We start from the raw sequence: 21,011 nt of genomic DNA, 5'->3' as shown, positions 1-21,011 counted from the left end.
ACTCCTCATACAACTACTGGTAGAACACCAGCAGAGTTGTTTCTCAAACGACAGACATGAACCAGATTCTCATTGTTAAAGCCAAATTTGACACAGTCTGTAGAAGAGACACAATTAAGACAGAAAGAGAATCATGATAGAGATAGAGTAAAAGAGAGGTGTGAAATTAAACCAGAAGGTGAGAGTGAAGAACCATCACGATAAATGGTTAAAGTGGTTACCAGGAAGAGTGGTGAAGATATGTGGTCCTCGCACATATTTGGTAAAGATGTTTGATAATGGACAGGTTAGGTTTGTTCATATTGATCATATTTTACCTACAGACATGGAAGGAGTTGAAGGTGGGAATGATTCAATTATTTCCGACTCATCGGATAGTTTTGATACACCAATAGCAAATCCTAAATCCAATGTACTGGAAACAAATCCAGGAGAGAATCAGAATGAAAGTCTGAGTCAGAATCAGGAAAACAAAGAGCCTGAAGTTAGAGTGAATTCAAATGAAAATCAAGGAAATTCCGTGAAGGAAAACGTTCCTCAGGATGAGCCTCGAATGAGTTTAGATTCGCACCATGTTTGGAAGGTTCTGTTCAAGAGCAAAGGTATCCTCTTCGAAACAGAAAACAAGTGGTAAGGTTAAATTTGTAAACATGGAAAAAAAAAGTTTATATCCTGTGTTATGTATAAACATGAAAGTTATGTCTGATGTTTGTTATGATGGCTTCTTCATTAAGGAAGGATTAGTGCAATGTCTGTCAGCTTGTAATGTTTGTAGCGCCACACTGTGGCTGTGGACATATTGTGTAGTGCAAGTGCAGGGTTAATAATAAACAGAACCAGGCAAATTTCTGGAGATTTCTGAGAAGAGCTGCCTGCCATGTTAGGAGCTGTGTGTGCCGTGTTCTGTGAATATATCACAATATTCACAGATGCACCTCTTCAGAGATTGCCTTGTGTCTGAACCTCATTCTGTACCCACACAACAACAGGCCGCTGGTTATTGTAGTTCGGCTTACCCGCTCCATTCAGTCAAAAAGCAGCCGCCGACTACAAGTCCCGGCGTGCAGCGCAGCTTCGCAGGCGCAGTGGCCGGGGTTGTGCGGTAATGGCCGCTCGGAGATGAGACCGTGTGCGGTTCCCAGGGAGACGCTGTTGCTCCTAGTTAAGTCTCCGTCAGGTACGAGCTCGCGAAGCTTCCCCCACTCCTCCTCAGCTAAAATTAAAATAACAACAATAATCATCGCCCCTTGGGTTGAAGTGAGCGCTCCTGGGCCGGAGTGAGGCCTCTTTAAATTTGTTTTATCTCGAAGCTTCTGCCATCTGTGGATGGAAGTTACAGGCTCGTGGAGCTGTCAGTGAAGTTGCTGCACGAACCTCCTTGTATTATTGCTTGGAGTGGTAAGAGTTTATTTTAATAATGTCTACATGCATACTCATCGGCACTGAAACCAGAGGCACAGAGAAGCGTCGGTCCTTGCATGTCTTCTCTCCCCTGTACTTTCAACTTGGGACTTAAGTCAAACACATTGCAGTTTAAATGTGTAACCTGTTTTGATTCATCTCACTCTCTCTGATAAGTAGTTACAGCCCCCTATATCTGATGCTTTTTGATCATTAATTTCACTTCCACTACTTGTTCTGTTCAATGCAGATCCACATCTTTATGTTAAATTGCCTGCTGTGACTGTTGAGCCATTGATCAGTTTATTTTTTATTCGTTAGTTAATTGTCTTGAGTCTTTTTCTCTTTGGATTCGTTACTCATGATCTTTTTCAAACTTTTGTTATTCACCAGTCATATCACGCAAAATTTCAATGATCTCTTCCATTTTTACTGAAACAAATCATAAGCAGGTGCATTCCAGTAAATAAAATCACCCAAGAATACACCCAAAATGACAAATCCACCTTACTATAAACCTTAAAAATGAATATCACAAAATGACAAGTTCCCCAAAATATCTTAAAGCTTCAACAATGTTTTTCTCTAAACTGCATGTTGCAACTCATTAGGGCTGTGAACACCCTAGATTCTCAGATCTTTTCCCCCCTTCTTATTCCTTTGCTTCTCACCCCTACCATTTCAAGGAATCCATATCGAGCCAACTGAAGGGATTTGCAAATAAGGATTTTGAATTGGATGATTGGGATCTGTTGGAGGTTGATGAGGGAAGGTGTGATAGGAGAGTGAAGCTGTGGGATAGGATCTGGGCAATTAGATTTTTAACATAGAAACCGAAACATAGAAAATAGATGCAGGAGTAGGCCATTCGGCCCTTCGAGCCTGCACCGCCATTCAATGAGTTCATGGCTGAACATGCAACTTCAGTTCCCCATTCCTGCTTTCTCGTCATACCCCTTGATCCCCCTAGTAGTAAGGAATACATCTAACTTCTTTTTGAATATATTTAGTGAATTGGCCTCAACAACTTTCTGTGGTAGAGAATTCCACAGGTTCACCACTCTCTGGGTGAAGAAGTTTCTCCTTATCTCGGTCCTAAATGGCTTATCCCTTATCCTTAGACTGTGACTCCTGGTTCTGGACTTCCCCAACATTGGGAACATTCTTCCTGCATCTAACCTGTCTAAACCTGTCAGAATTTTAAACGTTTCTATGAGATCCCCTCTCATTCTTCTGAACTCCAGTGAATACAGGCCCAGTTGATCCAGTCTTTCTTGATATGTCAGTCCCACCATCCCGGGAATCAGTCTGGTGAACCTTCGCTGCTCTCCCTCAATAGCAAGAATGTCCTTCCTCAAGTTAGGAGACCAAAACTGTACACAATACTCCAGGTGTGACCTCACCAAGGCCCTGTACAACTGTAGCAACACCTCCCTGCCCCTGTACTCAAATCCCCTTGCTATGAAGGCCAACATGCCATTTGCTTTCTTAACCGCATACTGTACCTGCATGCCAACCTTCAATGACTGATGTACCATGACACCCAGGTCTCGTTGCACCTCCCCTTTTCCTAATCTGTCACCATTCAGATAATAGTCTGTCTCTCTGTTTTTACCACCAAAGTGGATAACCTCACATTTATCCACATTATACTTCATCTGCCATGCATTTACCCACTCACCTAACCTATCCAAGTCACTCTGCAGCCTCATAGCATCCTCCTCGCAGCTCACACTGCCTCCCAACTTAGTGCCATCCGCAAATTTGGAGATAGTACATTTAATCACCTCGTCTAAATCATTAATGTACAATGTAAACAGATGGGGCCCCAGCACAGAACCTTGCGGTACCCCACTAGTTACTGTCTGCCATTCTGAAAAGTATCCATTTACTCCTACTCTTTGCTTCCTGTCTGACAACCAGTTCTCAATCCATGTCAGCACACTACCCCCAATCCCATGTGCTTGAACTTTGCACATTAATCTCTTGTGTGGGACCTTGTCGAAAGCCTTCTGAAAGTCCAAATATACCACATCAACTGGTTCTCCCTTGTCCACTCTACTGGAAACATCCTCAAAAAATTCCAGAAGATTTGTCAAGCATGATTTCCCTTTCACAAATCCATGCTGACTTGGACCTATCATGTCACCTCTTTCCAAATGCGCTGCTATGACATCCTTAATAATTGATTCCATCATTTTACCCACTACTGATGTCAGGCTGACCGGTCTATAATTCCCTGTTTTCTCTCTCCCTCCTTTTTTAAAAAGTGGGGTTACATTGGCTACCCTCCACTTGATAGGAACTGATCCAGACTCTATGGAATGTTGGAAAATGACTGTCAATGCATCCGCTATTTCCAAGGCCACCTCCTTAAGTACTCTGGGATGCAGTCCATCAGGCCCTGGGGATTTATCGGCCTTCAATCCCATCAATTTTCCCAACACAATTTTCCGACTAATAAGGATTTCCCTCAGTTCCTCCTTCTTACTAGACCCTCTGACCCGTTTTATATCCGGAAGGTTATTTGTGGTCCTCCTTAGTGAACAACTTACAGTAGGTAAGAGCATGAGAGGGCAGCAAGGAGACAGTTGAAGAAGTCAAATCCAGAGTTAATCAAGGTGTATTCTGCGGAAACAATATTTCAGTGAGCAAGTAATCAGCCTATGGAACAGGCTCGCTCGGGAGACGGTGGAAGCAGCTAGCATTGATTCATTCAAATGCTAATTAGGTAGATTTCTTTCAGAAAATATTTTGCGGTACAGTTTGTGTAATTTAAAGCGTTAAATATAATAAATGTAGCATGCTTGGGAGGAACATGTGACTGGACCTATGGTTCCCAAAACTCTCCACCACTGGGGTTTTTCTCATGTCATGTCTGGATCTGTTGTAGTCTTATTGATAGAGATTGATTGCCATAATTAGTCAATGTTAGAATATTTTAAACTGGCTTAAATGGTCAAAATATCCCAGCATGCTTTGCTTTAGCATTTTAGCCAGAGAGCCAATGTGGAGGAAAGCCAATTTGGACGCTCAAAAGACAGAGAATGATAAACAGTCGGGTCAAGAGCCAGCCAATACCGTGATCAGGGGCACTTGCTGAGGCACCAAATATGAAAGCCTGCAAGGCTACTTGACATATACATTTAAAATACAATACACAAAGCTTGTAGAACAGAAATGAAGGCCGAAAGAGTAGAAGTGGGGTAAACACCTAAATATATGGCCTCAACAAGTGTGCACCTACGTGAGCCCAAGGTAGCTGAATAGTATAAGAATGAGAAATAAAAACAGAAAATGCTGGAAATACTCAGCAGGTCAGGCAGCATCTGGAGAGAGAAACAGAGTTAACGTTTCGGGTCGATGACCCTTCGTCCCTGACACAGGGTCATCGACCTGAAACATTAACTGTTTCTCTCTCCGTAGATGCTGCCTGACCTGCTGAGTATTTCCAGCATTTTCTGTTATTTCAGATTCCAGCATCTGCAGTATTTTGCTTTTTTATAAGAATGAAATCTGTTTCCTCAAAGTTAGAGCTCTCAGGACAGTTGGAAGTCCATTTGCTGTATCGGTGATCTTCAAAGATTAGAAACCTGATCGACTTGAATGAGACTTTGTGAAGTAAACAGATTTTATTAATTGATCACCATTTAGTGCTGCAGAACAGTTGTATTAAAAAAAATAATACTGTTATTAGTCAATATATTGAAGCTTGTTGTTTAAAGCCACTCGGGCTTGAATTAAGTGGAGTTTATTGTTGCAGGACTAACAACCCTTTGTTGCGACAGTAACAGTCAACAATTCCATTATTGTATCATGCGCCTACTAGGATGGTAGAAGGTGATCTAGATGGACTTTGGTCCTTTTACGTCTAGCAATTCCTATGTTGAAATGGGTTATGTATGCAATGTATAGGATATAAAGTTTGAAGGTCAGTTCAAGGTCACACAAGGCACCTAGGTTGTGAAACATCAGATTCAGCTTGAGTAAACGGTTAGGGTAAGGCACAGAGTCGGGCTATGGTGTGGAGTCTTTGGAGATGCCAAAACTTTGTTTTGTCTTACTAATAAGTTGGAGGAAATTCTGGTTCATCTCCCACTTGATGTTGCAGAGTAGTCAAAATTTGTTGCCATCAGCTGCAACAGTTTCTCAAAGATGCAAAAGATTATGCAACAAAAATCACATTGGTGACATGTAGTCTTGTGTGGTGGTAGAATGGTAGAGTTGGGTGTTGTCTTTAGACATAAGAAAGCCAGTGCATGATGCCAGCGAGGGGCACCATATAGACTAAGAACAGGCAGGCGCCCAGGATGAGGAACTCCTAAGATGACCATGCAGGGGTAGGAGAAGAAGCCATTGCTGTAGATGTGCTGCCAGGTTAGTTAGGGGTAGAACACCAAGTGCGTGATGACACGAGAGAAGCTGGTGGTCAACTCTGTTGACACAATGGAGATGTCAAGAGGACAAGGGTAACACACCATGGTGGCAGTTATTAAAATTATCCATAGTGACTTTGACCAGTATTGTCTTAGTTATGTGGTCAAGGGTGACAGTCAGATTGGAGGGATTCATACGGTGGGGGGCGCTGATTGGATAAATGGGAACGCAGATGGGTAGTGACAATACAGTTAGGCGATGCAGCTATTCTTAGAGAGAACCGAGCAGTTATGGGTGGGCTTTTTTGAGGAGGAGATGATGTTGGTAGTTTTGAAGAGCTGTGGAACAGTGGCTGACAAATTCGACATGCATTGAGTTAAGCATTGCGATCAAGGGTTGGGTCTTGCGGTATTGAGAATGGGTCTTAGTGAGGAGCTAAGCTTTATGAGGACTCGGAAAAGCTGATGGAGAAATTCTAGTGATGCAATATTGGAGCGTATGGGGTTGGACATGGAATCGTATGTTCGCTGTAGATGTTCCCAGAAGATGTTCCGTGCACATGTGATTTGAAGAATTGAGGTTCTTTTATGTAAATATTTAGTTGAGATACATGTTTGCTAATTGGTTGTTTTGCATTGTATCCTCTTTGATAAATTTTCATGCTGGATTTTTTCTTTCTTTTTTATTTGGCGGTCCCGAATGCTCAGTGTTGGGTGCAACCTGGAACTGTGCATTTTATGTTGAGGTACTTAAACTAAGATCTTCACTCTGGTAGGTAATTTTAGAGGATTAAATTGAATTTTTAATGACAATAAAAACAAAGTAGGCCTTAGCCATATCTCCTTCCAGATGCTCCATTCCTCCTCACTCACTAGAATTCAATTTATTGCTCTCTTTCAATTCTCGGTTTCTGCCTCTTCCTACATATTGTAGGGACCCCCAAATGCTTCTGTGAGGCAATAGCTCAAGATCCAGAATGACATCAACAGAAAAAACATCTGTTTTGAGTAGAGGTGTCTCTTGGCTCTGCCTCTCTCTTCTCTCCCAGCATGCACTCCCTCTGAGCTCTCTGCTCAAAACCCAAAATCACATACGCTTCTTTATACCCCGGAAGTGGCAATGGCAATTCTGTGGCTATTAGAGGGTCAAAGCCCTTGGTCTAGAAAGAAAGATAAGAAGTCAGAAATTGTCAAATTGACAGAGTAGAGGTTTACAGAAGAACAGAGAGAGAAGGGATGAGGAAAAAGAAACAGATAAACTAAGTATAAAGTCAACAAGTTAGTGCCATACAGTGAGAGAGAAAGAAAGGAAAACATAAAGGGGAAATAAATAGCACCATGAACATACAAGATGCCTCCAAGCAATTGGAAGGTGTTGGAAGGCAAAATTGAAAAGGTAGTTTTTTATGGTATTTTTAAAGGAGGACAGATAGGCAGAGGAATTTAGGGAGGGAGTTACAGAGAGCAGGGCTGAGATAGATGATGATGGTGTGAAGGGGAGGGAGGATGGATACGAGGCTGGTGTCAAAAGAACCAAAAGGCATGGGAGGGGTTGTATGGCTGGATGAGATTGTAGGACAATGTAGAGTTTTGAAGACCAGGGCAAGATTTTTAAATTAGGTGCATTGGGGGATGTTGAGCCAGAGTAGGTTAGCAAGAACAGGAGTAATGGGCAAACGGGATTTGGTGTGGGACAGGATGCTTGCGGCAGCAGTTTAGACAAGTTGGAGTTTATGTAGGGTGGATAATAGGAGGTCAACAAGGAAAGTGTTGAGGTTATCAATACAACAAGAATATGAATAAGAGTTTCAGCACTAAGCGGGCTGAGGTAGGAGTGGAAATGGGCAGTGTTGCAGAGGTGGATACAAGTGGATTTGGTGAACAAATTCGGATCTGCGTTGAACACGATACGGCGATTTATGCATCGTTTTGTTTAGCCTAAACAAGTGACTAGGGAAGTGAGATGGAATTAGTGACAAAGGAATGTTGTTAATTGTGGGCGCTAAAATTGATAGCGTCAGTCTTCTCGATGTTCAGCTGAAGGATTTAAGTGAAACAGACAACTTGACGGCACGTGGTCGAGAGAAATGGTGACGAGATCAAGGTAATTGTCAACCGCATACATATGGAAATTGGCCCTGTGCCTGGGGATGATGTCGCTGTAGGGCAGCAAGAGGAGGAGGAAGAGGAAGAGGAGGGGACCAAAGACAGATCCTTTGCGATTTCCAGAGTTGATGGTGCAGTGAAGGGAGGAGATACCGTTGCTGGAGATGCGCTGGCTTTGTGCAAACAGATAGAAATGGAAGGGCAGTTACGTGGAGCTGGGCAGAGGGGGAGAGCCAGAGAAGGAGGCTGGCATGATCAACTATGTCAACTACTGCAGAGAGGCCCAGGAGGACAAGGTGGGAAAAAACAGTCACAGTGGCAGAGGATGTCATTCCTGACTTTGGCTAGGGCCATTTCGGAGATGAATGGAAGCCAAACTGGAGGGATTCAAACTGGGCAGTGTGAGAGAAGCAAGCATTGAGTAGGCCTCACTGTAGGACCTTGGGCATGAGAAGGAGGTTAAACATGGGGCAATAAAGTTTTACAGTTAGAGAGCGCGAATGGTTCAAGAGTGGACTTTTTGAGTGATAATGGCAATCTTGAAGGGGGGATAAATGGTGCCCGAGGAAAGGGAGCCATTGACAATGTTGGCTGTCATGGGGGCTAGAAGGAGGTCAAGAAAAACAAAGAATAGAGAGAAAATTATAGGAGGTGTAATTTTTAATTTGTCCCTCCTCAATGCTAGTAGAGACCAACTAGTTTAAATAAAATAACTTTTTAGTTCGTTAGTTTGGGGTTGTAATGCAGTCTTGGGTCTCACATGCCTTGCTCCTTTAGCTGCAGTCCAACTCCATTCACTATGTAATTAACATGTAGTGGGTACACAACTTTTCTGTCATTAATGTTGTTTATTCTTCTGTAAGCTTTCAAGGATAGTGTCACAAATCGCTTTTAATACCTTCCTATAAGGATGACATTGCACTTGTCTCTGATTCCATTTTACTGTAAAAACCAGCAAAGTTGGGCAGGTCGCTAGAAGTTTAAATAAAGGAGCTCAGAAATATTAGCATTTCAGCAAGTTTCTTTTTCTCAAATTGTTAACAACCCATATTTCATCGCTATTATTGGCAAGGCAAAATGTATTTTTATCTACCTGCACTTTTATGCAACATTTGCTTTTTTAATAAAACTTGTTATTGACGTGATATAATGACTGCAATTTGACTTAGTGATAATTTATTATTGACTTCATTGCAAATAAAACACAGCCATTATATTGCCATAATTTGCACTCATAAGCAAGTTTATAAGCACCATCAAGTTCAGAGGTGCCCTGTTTCATTAGTGATTTATTGCTCTGGCCAACTAAACTGTTCTTTTCTTCATATTCCAATATGATAATCTCCCAAAGAATTGCTGAATACGAGAAATTCAGAAATACAAAACAGTAATAGAATATGATAACTCCTTATCTATAAATCAAGAATGTTAACTGGAAATTGCTGTTCTATTTTTGTGACCGTGGAAAATATATTGGTTAACACTATGTACTAAGTAACTTTCTATTTTTGCTAATGGACTTTGATAAAGTAAATAAGGAGAAACTGGGCTCAAGTTTCGCCCTCCTTTAGAACGGTGCACCTCCGAGAGGCACGCCTGTTTCCTCGAACAAAAAGTGTGCCTAAAGCCTACCTCGGTATTCCGCGATGTTTTTTGGGCCCATTCCAGATCGGCGTGGCATACCAGCAGCTGCGGGGGGGGGCCAAAGCGTGGCACCGAAGATCAGCTGGCGGGGGGTGGGGCTAGCTCACAGCAGCACATTTAGTGCCGGCAGCCCTGCGTATGTGCGCTGGAGCGTGCGCGCATGCGCAGTGGGAGACAAACATTGGCACTCGACCATTTTTAAAGGTAAATGAGGAGCACTGCTGTTTTGTTTTGTGGAGCTGTGGAAAGGCTTGTGAGTGAATTTTGGTGATTTTTTTCTGCCCGAAGGAGTGCTTTTAGCAGCACTGTTGAAGAAATCACCTGCTGAAATCAGTGAGTGCTGATTGTTGCTGCTAAACTTCCAGAACAAGTGCTGCATAGGTGCATGCAAAATAAGGACTGTGTTTTGAAAAATCAGAATGTCAATTCAATACAGCAATGGAACAACGTCCACCAAGAACAAAGAATTTCTTGCATGAGGAAGTGGAGACATTAGTTAATGTCATTGAGCAGAGATAGCAGGAGCTGGATACCAGCAACAGAGGTCGCACAAAAGTGCCACCCAAAGAAATGAAGAAACGCTGGAACCAAGTTGCAGAAGATCACTGCGCAGTGGTACATACCAGGAGATGTGGAAGCCAGTGTAAAAAGAAGTGGCACGACCTTGGTCAAGTAGTTAGTGTAAGTAATATTTTAATTTTTCAATGGAATCTTAATTGTAAATGTGACCATCTGTATATGTCCCACCCTGCAGAAAGACGCACTCTGTAAAAAGTTATATATTAATCTTTGCAGAAGAAATTGGCCCACACCAAAAGAGAAAGAACTCGAACAGGAGGAGGCGTGCCAAATCTGCATCCACTGACACCCTTGGAACAGAGGGTAGCTGCAATGATGAGTGCTTTTCTCCAGGCACGAATCAGTACAGCACAAGCTGGGCCCACACGTGAGGGAGAGGGTAAGTCCTGAAAATGCATCGTGGCCCTTCAAATCAACCTGCTGCCTGGCCTGCTTTGTGTGAGAGTACTCATGCCACCCATCCTGCCCCCTCCTGTGCTGCTAAACATTTGACTGTTCTGATATATTTTGCAGAAGATGATGATGCCAATCCTGAAGATCCAAAAGAAAAACCAGATGCGGATGATCCAGACCAAGGGTGGCTACAGGCGTTGACTGAAATGTCTTCGGGGAGACCTTCGAACTTAATATTTATGAGCCCACATTAGCAGACATCAATGTTTGAAACCCTTGCATAGGTTCTGGTTCCACCTTCCATGGTTTCACAGATTCCGACGTTGCAGTGCTGCTGGTGTAATGCAGCAGTTTACACCCACTGTCCCAGCCTGCGCCTCCCACTGGAGTGGTGCCGGATGCAAGACCCAGGGTCCCACCGTCCCAGCCCGCGGCTCCCGGTGGAGTGGTGCCGCAAGGCAGACCCAGGCAGAGGAGGAGGAGATTGGAAACATGCTCTCCTGAGATGCAGCTTGCAACAGATGTGGCTCAGGTTGTGGCATTGGGTGTGGAGAGCAATGACCTTATCCGATCACTTGTGGGCAGTGGGTGAAGAGGTAACAGTACTGATGGGAGAAATGGCAGTAATAACATGGGAAATGAGGGAGGGAATATCTGAGGGAGTGCAAGTGATGGCACAGGCCGTCAGGGAGGGCATGCAAGTGACGGCACAGGCCATCAGGGAGGGCCTGGGTGAGGTAGCTGCTGCAATAAGGGCACACAGCCCGGCCAATCAAGTGACACCCCCATGAAGAAGTGAACATTCACCGAGATGTGGATGAGAGATGGTTGCGGCCTTTCTTTGCTGCTTTTGTTCTTGTTCTTGATGTAACTGTAGGTAACTTTTTCAAATTGAAATTGTTTTGTAAGTTTTGTAACTTTACAACTTATAAGTGATCTTAGCGTTTTTAAGTGATCTTATAGTGTAAATGCTCTCACATTTTGTAACTTAGTTAATTTTGCACCTAAAAAGTGATCTTGAAGTTTAAGTGATCTTAAGAGTGTAACATTTTTCACATTGAAATTGTTTTGTAACTTTTGTAACTTTACAAGTTTATAAGTGATCTTAAAGAGTCATATTAAAAAGTAAAGTTTGATACAACAAATATTTTATTACACTAACGTTTTCATTAAAACTGAATTATGTTCCATTAACACAACACAACATAGAAACAACTCCAAAAAATAAACATGTCCATGCGCAACAGTTGTCGCAGAGCCCTCAGGCATCAGTAATTGAAGCGTTCACGAATGAGCTGCTGGCGCAGGGCTCGAGCAATCGTTAAAGGAGCACGATGGACCGCCCTCCTCCGACCTCGCGTTCCGGCATCAGGTACTTGCATGCTTTCCTGATCATCGTCATCATCCTCATCCTGCTCTTCCAAATTACTATCATCAGGCACTCTCCCCTCATGTGGGTCTTCTGGTTCCACTACCAGCTCCTGCTGCCTCATGATGGCTAAGTTATGCAGCATGCAGCATACAACAGTGAACTGACCGACAATCTTAAGAGTATTGCAAGTGGCCTCCGGAATGGTCCAGGCATCAGAAACGCTGTTTTACGATGCCAGTGGTCTTCTCTATGATGCTGCGCATCGCAATGTGCGACATGTTGTACTGATGGTCAGCTTCCATCCGTATTACGCATAAGGGCGTAATGAGCCAGGTGGTGCGGCCGTACTCTTTGTCTCCCAGTAGCTAGCTCTGCTCTTCTGGCTGCTGCTCAAACATGTCAGATATAATGCTGTCGCGTAGGATGAACGCATCATGGGTGCTGCCAGGGTATCTCGCATCGACTGACATGATGCGCTGCTTGTCGTCACACACAAGCTGCACATTAATGGAGCGGAAACCTTTTCTATTCCTGTACTGCTCTGAATCCTCCACAGATGCTCGCAAGGCAATGTGGGTACATTCAATGCAGCCCTGTACCTTTGGGAAGTCAGCAACCTTGGAGAAGCCCACAGCCATGTCATGCATTGCTTGGCCGGTCATTGGGAACTTGATGGTCATTCCTCCGCGCATACAGTGCAGCCGTGACCTGGTAAACGCAGGCATGTATTGCATGTTGAGAAATGGCGCATGCATCTCCAGTTGTAGCTTGAAACAATCCCGAGGCATAGAAGGAAAGTGCAGCTGTAACCCTCACTTCAACAGACAAGGAAGTTGGCGTCCTGCTTCTTGGCTGTAAATCTGCTCTCAGCATATCACAGATCTCAGCGACAACTTCTCTGTGCAGCCTTTTGACACAATCGACCTCGCTCATGTCCAGGTACAAACGCCTGGCTCGATATTGCCGACGTGCGTAAGGTCTCCTGCCCATTAGCCTATGGGCTATGACATTCTTGGTGCGGTGAGCTCTAATCAGTTCTCTCCTATGCAGTGAATTGATGGAGAATCATTGCAGAGGGTTGTGAATCTGTGGAATTCTCTGCCCAAGGAAGCAGTTGAGGCTAGCTCATTGAATGTATTCAAATCACAGATAGATTTTTAACCTATAAGGGAATTAAGGGTTATGGGGAGCGGGCGGGTAAGTGGAGCTGAGTCCACAGCCAGATCCGCCATGATCTTGTTGAATGGCGGAGCAGGATCGAGGGGCTAGATGGCCTACTCCTGTTCCTAATTCTTATGTTCTTATGTAATCCGTGGTGTTGATAATGCAGCACCCATACTTGAAGTACAAATTAAACGTTTCAACTTTTAAACTTGCTAGCTGGCTGGCTCTCCCTCCCGGTGCTTTTTACGCCGACCCTATCCCCTGGCCGAACGGCCTAACTCTTCGCAGCTCAGAGCCTGCTGCTGCTGCTGCTGTTTCAGACAGGTAGGAAAGTTAAATGTATTTTTTATTTGCTTTATTTATTATTTATTATTCATGATGGCTCTTTATTTGTAGAAGTAAAGTGTTAAATGCTTGTAAAATTCCCTAACTTCACTCTAACTTCCTCTTCACCCGCGCCCCCCACCCCTTCGTTCCCTTCACCTAATTTCTAAGGTGTAGACAAGGTTTTTCTGAGTGTATAAAAATCTACACTTATTCCATTCTAAGTTAGTTTGGAATAAGTTTTTGGTGCTCCCTAAACTTGCAAAACAGATGCCCCCTTTTGGAAGGAAAAATTGTTCTAAAATGAAACTATTCTAACTGACTAGAACTGGAGCAAACTAAATGCCGAGAATTGCAATTTCTAAGATGCTCCATTCTAAATTAGTTGCTCCAAAAAATAGGAGCAACTCGGTCTGAAACTTGAGCCCACTTTCCAGAAGCAGAAGAGTTGAAAACCAGTGGGCAAATGTTTAAGATGATTGGCTAAAGACCCAGAGGCGACATGAGGAAACATTTTATTACAGTGAGTTATTGTGATCTGGAATGCTCTGTCTGAAACAGTGGTGGAAGCAGATTCAATAGTAACTTTCAAAAGGGAATTGGATAAATACTTGAAGGGAAAACATTTGCAGGGCAATGGAGTAAGCAGGGGAGTGGGACCAGTTGGATAGCTCTACCAAAGAGCTGGCACAGGCACAATGGGCTGAATGGCCTCCTGTGCTGTATCATTCTTTGATTTTATAACTTGCAAGCATTTTCTTTGTTTCAGGGTAAAGACACTGCCCGAACTTCAAAACCTGCACCTATCTACAAGTCAGAAATGCAAATGCTGCTAAGAATGAGATAACAGTAAATTACAACGCCGTAAATTTGATTTGTTGGGCTAAAGCAACCATATGAAAGGTTGTGTGATACCAATTCTGCAGGATGTTTGGGGACATGTTTGAAGAAGAGGAAGACACTGGCTTTGTATCTGAGAACAAACGGGTGAATGGGCGGAAATCCAGGAAAAAGGACACTGACCCAGTGGCACCTCGGGCAGCCAGTAACCTCAGTGGAATCAAAAACCAGGGAGGCACCTGCTACCTCAACTCGCTGCTTCAGACATTACTGTACACGCCTGAATTCCGAGGTAAATTAACTGCAGGTGGAATAAGAATAATGAGTGGGAAGGGTTAGCAGGGCTCAGTACTAGGTCCCTTGTTTTTTGTGATATACATGAATGATTTAGACTTCAATGTAGGGGGCATGGTTAAAAAGTTTGCAGATGATACAGACATTGGCCGTGTGGTTGATAGTGAGGAAGGAAGCTGTAGACTGCAGTAATGGACTCTTCAGGTGGGGAGAAAAGTGGGGAATGGAATTCAATCTGAAGAAGTGTGAGGTAATGCATTTGGGGCGGGCTAACAAGGCAAAGGAATACACAATAAATGGTAGGACACTGATAAGTGTAGAGGAACAGAGGGGGCTTGGAGTGCATGTCCACAAATCTCTGAAGGTAGCAGGGCAGGTAGATAAGGTAGTTAGGAAGGCATACGGGATACTTTCCTTTATTAGCCGAGGCATAGAATATAAGAGCTGGGAGATTATGCTTGAACTGTATGAAACACCAGGCCACAGCTAGATTACTATGTATAGTTCTGATCACCATCTTATAGGAAAGTTGTGATTGCACTAGAGAGAGTACAGAGGAGATTTATAAGCATGTTGCCAGGACTGGGGAATTTTAGCAATGAGGAAAGTTTGGATTGGTTGGGGTTATTTTTCTAGGAACAGAGGAGGCTGAGAGGAGACTTAATTGAGGTGTATAAAATTAAGAGGGGCCTAGCTAGAGTAGATAGGAAGGACCTATTGCCCTTAACAGAAATGTCAATAACCAGATTTAAAGTAATTGGTCGAAGGATTAGAGGGGAGTGGTGAACTTTTTTCACCGAGAGTGGTGGGGGTCTGGAACTCAATGTTTGAAAAGGTGGTCGAGGGAGAAACCCTCATCACATTTAAAAAGTACTTGGATATGCACTTGAAGTGCCGTAGGCTACATGGCTCACCAAGAGCTGGAAAGTGGAATTAGACTGCATAGCTTTTTTTTGGCCAGCAGACACAGTGGGTCAGCTTGCCTCCTTCTGTGCTGTACATTTGTATGATTCTATAATCTAATTACTCAACGAAGTAGAAAACAATTTCCTTGCAAATTCAGTCATTTTACTGTTTCCTGTTGTCTTTGTGTTGTGACTCGTCTCTATGTCAGAAGATTGGGTTCATGCCCAACTCTAGAAACTTGAACACAATCTAAGCAGACACTTCAGTGTGGAGTGTTGCACTATCAGAGGTGCCGTCTTTTGGTTGAGACATTAAAACGAGGCCCCATCTGCTCTCTCAGGTGGATGTAAAATATTCCATGGCACTATTTTGAAGAAGAGCTGAGGGGGTTCTACCCGGTGTCCTGGCCAACATTTATCCCTCAACCAACATCACTAATTAAATGGATTATCTGGTCATTATCACATTGCTGTTTGTGGGACCTTGCTGTGCGGAAATTAACTGACTAATTTCCTACACTTCAACAAAGTATTTAATTGGCTGTAAAATGTTTTGGGACGTTCTGAGGTCTGAAAGGCACTATATAAAGGCAAGTCGTTCATTACGAGCAGATTATCAACTTGGAGTAGTTGTTTGCTGGGAGGAAGTGAAGTTGGAATACTAGTCATGCCAGGCTGCACTGGTACACTTTGCAGATGTTTTTGACAAAACTGTGCTAGCAGAATACTTGGAGCCAGGTGCTCATCTATTCCCTCCACCCATTATAATTTAGTCCTAATTTGGGATAGTCTGACAAATGAGGACTGTAGTTAAAATACATGATTAATTGAAAAAAACACACAAACTTATTGTAACAGGGGAGTTATCCCTGGTGTCCTGGCCAATGGCTATCCCTCAATCAACATAACAATAACAGATTATCTGGTCATTATCGCATTGCTGTTTGTGGGAGCTTGCTCAGCAAAATTTAGCTGCCGCGTTTCCTTCATTCCTTCCTTCCCCATCATCTTTTCCCCATCACCAAGACCTCCTACTTTCACCTCCGTAACATCACCCATTTCCACCCCTGCCTCAGCCCTTCGGCTGCTGAAGATCTAATTTTACAGTGTCATCGTTGGTGGTATTTCTCCAGCGACTTGAGGTGTCTACTGTACATGGTCCATGTCTCTGAGCCATACAAGAGGGCGGGTAGACCATGAGAACAGACGCAACAACATTAGCGTCCTCATCCAGGCCAACATCCCCAGCATTAAAGCACTGATCACACTTGATCAGCTCCGCTGGCTGGGCCACATTGTCTGCATGCCAGACACGAGACTGCCAAAGCAAGCGCTCTACTCGGAACCCCTTCAAGGCAAACGAGCCAAAGGTGAGCAGAGGAAATGTTACAAGGACACCCTCAAAGCCTCCCTGAAAAAGTGCAACATCCCTACCGACACCTGGGAGTCCCTGGCCAAAGACTGCCCTAAGTGGAGGAAGTGCATCCGCGAGGGCGCTGAGCGCCTCGAGTCTCATCGCCGAGAGCGTGCAGACATCAAGCGCAAGCAGCGGAAAGAGTGTGCGGCAAATCTGTCCCACCCTCCCTTGCCCTCAACGACTATCTGCCCCACCTCTGATGGGGACTGTGGCTCTCGTATTGGACTATTCAGCCACCTAAGGACTCATTCTAAGAGCTGAAGCAAGTCTTCCTCGATTCCGAGAGACTGCCTATGATGATGATGTTTACAGTGTCAGCTGTGGCTCAGTTGGTAGCACTCTCTTCTGAGTCATAAGATTGTGTCCTACCTGCTGAGGCTTGAGCACAAAAATCTAGGCTGAAACTCCAGAACAGTACCAAGGGAGTGCTGTGCTGTTAAAGATTCTGTCTTTTGGATGAGATGTTAAACCGAGGCACTGTCAGTCTTCTCAGGTGGACGTAAAAGATCCCATGGCACTATATCGAAGAAGAGCAGTGGAGTTTTCCCTGATGCCCTGGCCCCTGGCCAATATTTATTCCTCAATCAACATCACTGAAACAGATTACCTGGTCATAATTCCATTCCATAGGCAGTCTCTCGGAATCGATGAAGACTTGCTTCCACTCTTAAAATGAGTCCTTAGGTGGCTGAACAGTCCAATACGAGAGCCACAGTCCCTGTCACAGGTGGAGCAGATAGTCGTTGAGGGTAAGGGAGGGTGGGACAGATTTACCGCACGCTCTTTCCGCTGCCTGCGCTTGATTTCTGCATGCTCTCGGATTACATTGCTGTTTGTAGCGTATTGTGCGGAAATTGGCTGCCACGGTTCCTACATTAATACAGTGACTGCACTCAAAAATACTTCATTGTCTGTAAAGTGCTTTGGGATGTCCTGAGGTTGTGAAAAGCGCTACATAAATGCAATTCTTTTTTTCTTTTCTTATTGCAGTCCTTTGTTGCCTGCAGGCATGACTATTCCAATGCTTTCCTGGCCGGCCTCCATCTTCTACCCTTCATGAACTTCAGTTCATCCAAAAATTGGCTTCCCCGATACTAATCTGCACCAAGTTCTGCTCGCCCATCATCTCTGTCCTAGCTGATTTACATTGACCCCCTGTCGTCCAACGACTCCAATTTAAAATTCTCATCCTTGTGTTCATATCCTTTCATGACCTTAACCCATCTTTCACTCAGTGTCTAAGCTCCTGTGAAGTGCCTTGGAATGTTTTCTATGCTAATGACTCTATATAAATGCAAGTTGTTGCTGTATGATTAACATTCTATCTCTTATTTCTTTGAATTAGAATCATTGTTTGCCCTGGGACCTGAGGAACTGGGAAATTTATCTGACAAAGATAAGTCGGAGTCTAAGGTGAGAATGTTTGCATTTATCTTATCAATTACCTTGTGTTTTTCACTTTATTCTGAATTATTAAGTACAGACATTCATGTAAATGGATCAAATCTGCACAATAGGCTAATTGTAATCCCTGAGCAGGTATTACATGTCTTCTGTAAAGGCAATTAGTGGGATATTGACCACTAAGTATTTTTTTTTCCTTTTTGAAATATAAAAAAAATGGCTGTGATTGTGCACAAGTGACATGATGTATACTGGGCTACTTGTTTGCTTTGTGACTTCCAGCAACCTATGAACGAATAAGTGTTCATTTTCTAATTTCTGACCAACTAAACTTAAAAGAAAAATATTTCCAGTAAATAACTGATATGAAACAAGGTTGTTAGTAAATTATGAGTATGAAATCACTTGTTTTCTCCTTTTGGTCTCTGTAGCCAACTTACTCCCTGACTACTGCTAGTACAGGTAGTGCAAAGGAGCTTTCTGTTGGCTGTGGAAGAATAGTTTGGGTAATGACTTTTGATGTGATGTGCTTCCCCCATCTTCCCAATTCCCATTCCTCTCTATGGATCATCTAATGATGGACAGATTTAACACAAAACTGACACAAAAGGTCACCTCCACTGGAACCATATCGGTGTTTTGTAAGAACAACTGCCTGTTACTACATTGTGCTTTGTAGTAGTTATGCGGACCCTTTCTGACATTGCAGGGTAAAAGATAGCACATGGCACATAATTACCCACAGAACAAATGGAAACTCCGTGGAATGGGAGCAGTTGAACCTGTCTTCACTGCTCTGGTGCCATGTGCTGGTCCTCCAATGTACTGAGATCCTTTATGATACATTTCAGACAATAAAAACTCCCTAAGTTTATAATGTTATAAAATTTAAACTCTGAAGCTGTTCTATGATCACATACTTTCACTGTCTAATACATATTAGTCACCTGCTATGAATGGACCGTCCTATATTACAACAGTGAGTACACTTCAAAAGTACTTAATTGGCGGTAAAGTGCTTTGCGATGTCCTGAGGTTGTCAAAAGCACGATATAAATGCAAGTCTTTATTTCTTCTGCTGAAGTTACGGATTTGATCTCGCCAGGTTCCACTTATTGCCTGTAAGAAGTTATTCAGAGATTTGAACTTTTTTACCCCATGTTTTAATAGCTGTCAGAATATAGAAAGTGCTACCTCAAGTTCCATTAAATCAGCAGGGCGACTACCAAGCCTGTCAATTCTCACTCTTTTGGAGCACAACTCATTCATTTTGGTATTGAAAAATATTCGTGATAGATGTTGCTTCTAAAAATAAAGATAGCTTTGTGGGTATAAATGGGTTTGTAATGTGTCTTACTCTTTTAGAATATAAATCTCACTCTTGACATTCTTCTGATGTCAATGGTTCTGGTTCAAATTAATAGCTGATTCCAGATTCGTATGAGCACTCAACAGTGTCTTTTGACACTTGCTACAAAACAGTACATATCCCCTTATCATTTCTCACCTTAACCATCTCATGTATGGACAGAAAGTAAATCAATAACCAGAGCTGGCTGGTGCACTGAGTAATCGTGAGGATTACTGAAGGACTTAGTAGTGTTACTAGATATTTGTTTTATAGATAATTGTATGCCTATGTATTATATATGCTAGCTTGACCCGATAATGACTGTAAAGCATAGGATGATGACCGGTTGTTGTTGCAAAACACCTACTTGGTTTCAGTGACTGTGCCGCTTTGTGTCAGTTTTATGCTGCATCTAGTCATATCCTTTCTTTGCACTAGGGCAAAGTTGAAAAATGATTTCTATTATTAGGGTACGACGGTATGTAAAGTTTGAATATAGTAATTGTATTATTACTCTTTTAGGTGCGAGTCATCCCTTTGGAGCTACAGAGGCTTTTTGCCCACTTATTGCTTGCAGACCAGCTAGCAGCATCTACATCTGACCTAACTGATAGCTTTGGCTGGACAAGTAACGAGGTGAGTTGTGTGGTACTGATTATTTACGTTTTAAAAGATTTTTATAGGGTTTGGAAAAGCAAAGTCAACTCTCCTAGCAGTTATGTGCTGCTTAAATGGAGAAAAATTGCATGATTTATATATTGTGCTCTTATCCCCTTCACTGGGTAGAGGATGAACATAACATAAGAACATAAGAATTAGGAACAGGAGTAGGCCATCTAGCCCCTCGAGCCTGCTCCGCCATTCAATAAGATCATGGCTGATCTGGCTTACCCGCCCGCTCCCCGTAACCCTTAATTCCCTTATTGGTTAAAAATCTATCTATCTGTGACTTGAATACATTCAATGAGCTAGCCTCAACTGCTTCCTTGGGCAGAGAATTCCACAGATTCACAACCCTCTGGGAGAAGAAATTCCTCTCAGCTCGGTTTTAAATTGGCTCCCCCGTATTTTGAGGCTGTGCCCCCTCGTTCTAGTCTCCCCGACCAGTGGAAACAACCTCTCCGCCTCTATCTTGTCTCCCCTTTCATTATTTTAAATGTTTCTATAAGATCACCCCTCATCCTTCTGAACTCCAACGAGTAAAGACCCAGTCTACTCAATCTACCATCATAAGGTAACCCCCTCATCTCCGGAATCAGCCTAGTGAATCGTCTCTGTACCCCCTCCAAAGCCAGTATATCCTTCTTTAAGTAAGGTGACCAAAACTGCACGCAGTACTCCAGGTGCGGCCTTACCAATACCCTAGACAGTTGCAGTAGGACCTCCCTGCTTTTGTACTCCATCCCTCTCGCAATGAAGGCCAACATTCCATTCGCCTTCC

At 43.2% G+C, this 21,011-nt stretch overlaps 1 protein-coding gene across 3 annotated transcripts in view; it reads left to right on the top strand.

Moving 5' to 3' along the window:
- Positions 1 to 1,085: 1,085 nt before the first annotated feature.
- Positions 1,086 to 21,011, top strand: part of usp40 (ubiquitin specific peptidase 40) — a 227,813-nt gene continuing 207,887 nt past the window's right edge. For 2 of the 3 annotated variants that reach the window (XM_070876177.1, XM_070876175.1), the window contains exons 1-4: positions 1,086 to 1,398; positions 14,129 to 14,491; positions 18,161 to 18,228; positions 20,093 to 20,206. In XM_070876177.1, coding sequence (XP_070732278.1) covers positions 14,287 to 14,491; positions 18,161 to 18,228; positions 20,093 to 20,206 — 387 coding nt within the window. In that variant the 5' untranslated portion in view covers positions 1,086 to 1,398; positions 14,129 to 14,286. The remainder of the gene's footprint in view (positions 1,399 to 14,128; positions 14,492 to 18,160; positions 18,229 to 20,092; positions 20,207 to 21,011) is intronic. The other variant, XM_070876176.1, reaches the window with a different exon arrangement.

Source organism: Pristiophorus japonicus, chromosome 3 (genome assembly GCF_044704955.1).
Source record: "Pristiophorus japonicus isolate sPriJap1 chromosome 3, sPriJap1.hap1, whole genome shotgun sequence".
NCBI lineage: Eukaryota > Metazoa > Chordata > Chondrichthyes > Pristiophoridae > Pristiophorus > Pristiophorus japonicus.
The sequence above is the reverse complement of the archived record's forward strand: the minus strand, read 5'-3'. Positions and strand labels throughout refer to the sequence as shown.